The 5,967-nt window shown below is 49.6% G+C and overlaps 1 protein-coding gene across 1 annotated transcript in view; it reads left to right on the forward strand.

Annotated features, from left to right (window-relative positions):
* The first annotated feature begins 440 nt into the window (after positions 1-440).
* Positions 441-5,967, forward strand: part of OSBP2 (oxysterol binding protein 2) — a 123,969-nt gene continuing 118,442 nt past the window's right edge. Inside the window, exon 1 of the mRNA XM_010828873.1 lies at positions 441-556. Within this exon, the coding sequence (XP_010827175.1) occupies positions 441-556 (116 nt within the window). The remainder of the gene's footprint in view (positions 557-5,967) is intronic.

Raw genomic sequence — 5,967 nt, forward strand, 5'->3', positions numbered from 1 at the left:
CGGCGGCGCCGGGCGTGGGTGCGTTCATGCTCGGCGCCGGACCGGAGCCCAAGCCTCAGCTTCAGCCGGTGCCCCAGCCTCAGCGGGAGCTGGTGTCAGAACAGGTGTTGGAGCCAGTTTCTGAGCGGGCGCCAGGATCGGAGCCTGAGCCCAAGAAGATGTCTGAGCCCAGGCCAGGGTTCAGACAGGAACTGGAACTGTTGCCGGCGCTGGGGACCGGGTCAGGGCCCCGGGAAGAGTGGGGCTCAAACCCGGGGCCTGGGCCCCCCACCAAGGCCCCCTTTGAGCAGGTGCCGGCGCTGGGGCCAGCAGTGGGGAGCGTGCCCCTGATCAAACCTGAGTCAGGGTTGTTGCCGGCATCAAAGGACCCGCGCCCGGGGCAGGTGAAGACACACCTTGGGATGGCAGTGCCCCGGAGCAGCTCGCCGGGCGTTGTCCCCATGGTCTCACTTCCTCTGGACAACTTCAAGGGCTGGCTTCTCAAGTGGACCAACTACCTGAAGGGCTACCAGCGCCGCTGGTTCGTGCTCAGCAATGGCCTCCTGTCTTACTACAGGTATGGAGGTGTCAGGGTAGAGGCTGAGTTTGAAGGGTGGAGATGCTGCCATCATAGTGATGGAGGGCATCCAGGGTTGGAGGGTGTGACCACTGGCCCAGGATGTTTGGGAACAGGCAGTCTAGCAGGAGAAGTAACGCCTCTGGCCAACCTTCAACTCTGGCAGGGGAGTCCCCTGTGGACACGACCTTTGGAAAGCTTGGGTCTGCCGAGTGAGCAGGGAGGTTGGAGTGAGGGAGTGATCTGGGGCCTGGGGACCCCTCTGGCCCTGGTGGCTGTGGGACCTGGGGCAGCTATCCAGAGTCGGAACCCCCCACATCCTTGAAACAAGAGCTTTCTAGTTGAGCTGAAATTACTGTATTTGGAGCTGAGGGGGCAGTAACCTTGTTCAGCCCTTAGGACCCGCATGTGGGAAAGGCTCCTGCTCCCTCCTCAGTGAGTCAGACTGCTTCCCACTTTCCCTAGAGTCTGCTGTTTGCCGACCTTGGCCTGGGGGCACCGCAGACTCAGCCTCCTCAGACACTTCAGGAGCCCATCTTGACATTCAATAGAGAATCAGGAAGTGTCCCACCGTGGCCTTTCTTATTCCTGAAGCAGCATGGGGCTCAAAATTGAAGTCTAGTGGTGAGATACCTAACACTGTATTCCACTGAAACGGATTGAAAGGGGGAAAGATCCTGAAGGCTGCCTTGGTATGTTTCCTGGGGACGGGTGGTTTAAACTTTGAGATCTTAGATCACTCTTTACCATAATAGATTCTCAAACCTGAGCAAGCATTGGGATTCGCTGAAGGGCTTTTTGAAATGTGGCTCCGCCATCCTGCTGAGTTCTGCTGCAGGGCATCTAGGAGGGGCCCCACGAGTCAGCTTTTCTAACGAGTTCCCAGGCGGTGTTGCTCAGGACCACAGTCTAAGAAGCGAGGCTCCATTGTCACTGCAAACAGGAGAGCCCTGCCTTTCTGAAACTCAGGTCACTCTGCTCACTTTACTCAGCTGGGCAGTCTCTTCAGGTTACCCACTGGAGCATTCATGTGGTCCTTCCTAGCCTTTTGGGAACACGATTTCTAGAGGATAGTTGAATCTGTGACGCCCTTGATTATTTGAGACTGACCTTAAGCGATGGTTCCCCCTCTAAGTGGGGATCGAATCGCTGTCTTTAATTCCCGGCAGGGGGGAAAGCTGACCTGTGTTTCTCACGCGACCGTCTCGTGTGGTGTTGTGGTACCCCTCGGCCCTCTCGGCTGCACCATGCACATCACAGGACAGAGTGTTCTCAGAGCTAGGCGACTGAGCAAAATGAGATCCTTTTCCAAATGATGTTTTTATCCCATTTCCCTACCCTGTCTGGCATGTAAACATTCACCTACGCATGCAGTGATAGAGGTCATCAGTGATTTGCTATAAAGAAGTGTCACCCTGTCTTCTTATAGGCAAGGGACGTAACGCATAGGACATGTCGACTGTGGACCACACATGAATAAATGTTCACTTATTTCATCCCCGAAATCACACTGTGAGGTGGGTTCCGGATTGTCTTCTTGTACAGATGAGGAGTCCTGAGGTTTGCCAGAGGGACGTGTCTTATCCAGAGCCACCGGGCCAGGTAGGCAGTGGAGAGAGAGTCTGACTTAGGCCTTTTGCACTCCAAAGTCTGTGCCTGTCCCAGATGTGAGGACTGATGCCAGTTCCAACTTGAGTTCAGCATTTCTGAGTTCTTTGTATCTTCCCAGGTACTAAGAGTCAGTAGTCGGGGTCAAGGTAATGTTTATGAGTCTAGGGTCCATCGTGGCAGGAAGGCCTAGTTGTAGTGGAAAACTGACCTCATGTGTTTTTGTTTTGTTTTAATCAGTAGAACAAAAATGTCCCCTTTTTTTTTTGGATATGAATAACTATGTATAGACAGTTGGCCTTTCAAGGTAACTTGAAATGTCTAGATTCTCTGGGTAGTGAAGAAAAATTCTCCTTGTTTGCTGATTAAATTGTGGGGACAAATACTGGTTTAGGGGAGAGGAAGGGGTGGGAACAAGTTTTCTCGTGTGTGTGTTTGCACAGTCCAGCTCTGTAGTTTGATTCGTGGACGTTTCTAGATTTCAAGATGGGCCAAGTTGTTGCTCCAGTCGCTTGGGTGGGATGAACGATCCCTGACGTTTATACAGCTTTCTCCCTCCTTTAGCCCCATGTGAGGCCGCCACGAAGATGTTCTCAGTCCCATTTTACAGGAAGGGAAATTGAGGCTGAATAGTGAGCTTAAGGGGTGGTATATGCCAAGGTGCCCAGCCTGAAGGCGGTGTCTCCAGTGCCACAGAAACTGAGTTCGTCTCTGAGTGCAGAAAAGGCCCTTCTGCAGTGGAATCACGCCTCACTTCTCCCCTGCACTCCAGTTCTGCTTTGGTATGCTTCTCCTCAGGCCTCCCAAGGCCTCAGGTGTTGACACCACTCTGCTGTCCCTGCTTGTGATCTGAATCCTGCCTTCCAGACCAGGCCTGGCCATCCTGCCTGCTGGGCTCAAGGGCTGAGCAGCCTCCAGGCCTGCTGCTCAGAGTCTCGACAGCTCAGGGTGGGTTATCCAGGCCTCCGTCTGCACCCAGGTCCGTGGCTCTTTAAGTGTGTGTGGCTGGAATAGAGGCAAATTCTGGTGCTTGTGAGTTGCACACAGATTAAGAGAACTCTTTTTTCATGATCTCTTTTCTTTCTTTTTAGATGTGGCACGCAGAATCTTTAGTTGCAGCATGTGGGATCTAAGTTCCCTGACCGGGGTTTGAACCTAGGCCCCCTGCACTGGGAGCATGGAGTCCTAGACACTGGACCACCAGGGAAATCCCCAAAGTTACCATTTCTTTCATGATCTTTCCTTAGGGGCATGGTAGAGTCAGCGTTAGTGCTGGGTGACTTGGCTGCTGGGGAAGGAACTGGAGCCTCTTCTCTTGGTAGCTTCCCTTTTGGAAAAACTGTAAATTTTGTTTGTTTGTTTGTTTTGAAACTGAGCAAAGCCTAGTTTGGACATTTCTTGTGTTCTTTGCCTGATCCTATGCTCCAGCCTGCCTCTCTCCAGGATAACTATCATTCCAAATCCTGATCAACATCCATTTTCTTTTTTTTAATTTAGTTTTATCTCATCTATATGCTGGAGAAGGAAATGGCAACCCACTCCAGTATTCTTGCCTGGGAAAATCCCATGGACAGAGGAGCCTGGTGGGCTGTAGTCCGTGGGGTCACAAAGAGTTGGACATGACTGAGTGACTAAGCACTCGCACATCTATATGCAATTAAAAAAAAAAGTTTTTCATTTCAACCACTTTAATTTTATTTTTAAAAATCTTGTTTTATTTTATTTTAAAATATTTATGTATTTGGTTGCACAAGGTATTAATTTCGGCATGTGGGATCTAGTTCCTTGACCAGGGATCAAATCCAGGCCCCCGAAATTGGGAGCATGGAGTCTTAGCTGCTGGAGCATCAGGGAAGTCCCTCAACCGTTTTTAACTGTGTGAAAAGGGATCTTGTACAACATATGATTTGGGGGGACTAATTTTGGGTGCTCTATGACAGCCCGGGTTGAAAGTGTACCTTTTACCTGTGTGTGCTCCTCTTGTTAGTGCGTGCCTGCTCAGTAGCATCTGACTGCAGCCCCATGGACGGTAGCCTGCCAGGCTCCTCTGTCTGTGGAATTTCCCAGGCAAGAATACTGGAGTGGGCTCCCACATCTCTTGTGTCTCCTGCAGTAGAGGAGACATAGTAGAGGTGGATTCTTTACCACTGAGCCACCTGGGAAGCCCTGCTCCTCTTGATGGGTGATTACAGAAACACTTGAATGCGTGCGGGAGTCCTTGCAGGTGAGATCACTGGGTTGTGGAGATTGTGAACGCCGAGCTCTTTTCCAGAGCAGTTGTGCTAGTTTATAGTCCCACTGGGAACAAATAAGAGCTTTTTGTGGATCTCTGATCTCTGTCCTTTGCAGCTCTTGGTATTGTCAGAGTTGACTTTGCCAATTAAATGAGTATTGCATCACAGTCTTGACCTGCATTTCAGTCCCCGTTATTTTTACTTTGATAGAAAATCGGGGGCGGGGTGGGGGTTGGATTAGAATTTCTCCATTAAGTGTGGCTTCCTCGAGTGTTTCTGTCCTAGATTCTGCTGGAAAAGCTCACTCAAAGTCAAGTTTGTTCCAAGGGAGAAAGTACACAGTGCCAACAGCTGGGCTTAGTAACATTCGTATTATCAGGAATAACAAGACGCTCTTTGTAAATATTGTCACATACTGAAAGCATTTCTGGGAGGTCTGGGTAATTGTTGGCAGGTTTTTACTTCTTTCCAACAATGTGCTAGGAATATAAATACAGGAGGCAAGGTTATTCTATTGCCTGGCACACTTAATCACGTATTTGTTTGACTATTTGAATACCAATAACGGAAATATGGTTTTGTGCTCTTTTTTGGTTGTTAGTTCCCATTTAAAAACTTTCATCCCAAGTTCTCATCTCACAGGGAATGTGTAACTACCTGAAATTAGGGAAGAATTCATAATAATAATGCAGAATTTTCAAAGGTATGGGCTTCCCTGGTGGCTCAGCCAGTAAAGAATCTGCATGCAATGTGGGAGACCTGGGTTTGATCCCCAGGTTGGGAAGATCCCCTGGAGAAGGGAACAGCTACCCACTCCAGTATTCTGGTCTGGAGAATTCCTTGGACTGTATAGATTTGGCTCGTAAAGAGTCGGACTCGACTGAGCGACTTTCACTCTTCAAAGGTATTCAGTTCAGTTCAGTCACTCAGTTGTGTCCGACTCTTTGCAACCCCATGAATCGCAGCACGCCAGGCCTCCCTGTCCATCACCATCTCCTGGAGTTCACTCAAACTCACCTCCATCAAGTCAGTGATGCCATCCAACCATCTCATCCTCTGTCGTCCCCTTCTCCTCGTGCCCCCAATCCCTCCCAGCGTCAGAGTCTTTTCCAATGAGTCAACTCTTTGCATGAGGTGGCCAAAGTACTGGAGTTTCAGCCTTAGCATCATTCCTTCCAAAGAACACCCAGGGCTGATCTCCTTTAGAATGGACTGGTTGGATCTCCTTGAAGTCCAAGGGACTCTCAAGAGTCTTCTCCAACACCACAGTTCAAAAGCATCAATTCTTCGGCACTCAGCTTTCTTCACAGTCCAACTCATTAGCCCTTAACAAACACATGAAAAGATGCTCAACATCACTCATTATCAGAGAAATGCGAATCAAAACCACAGTGAGGTACCATCTCACACTGGTCAGAATGGCTGCCATCAGAAAGTCTACAAACAATAAATGCTGGAGAGGGTGAGGAGAAAAAGGAACCCTCTTACACTGTTGGTGGGAATGCAAACTAGTACAGCCACTATGGAGAACAGTGTGGAGATTCCTTAAAAAACTGGAAATAGAACTGC

Source organism: Bison bison, unplaced genomic scaffold (assembly GCF_000754665.1).
Source record: "Bison bison bison isolate TAMUID 2011002044 unplaced genomic scaffold, Bison_UMD1.0 scf7180017864495, whole genome shotgun sequence".
NCBI classification, from domain to species: domain Eukaryota; kingdom Metazoa; phylum Chordata; class Mammalia; order Artiodactyla; family Bovidae; genus Bison; species Bison bison.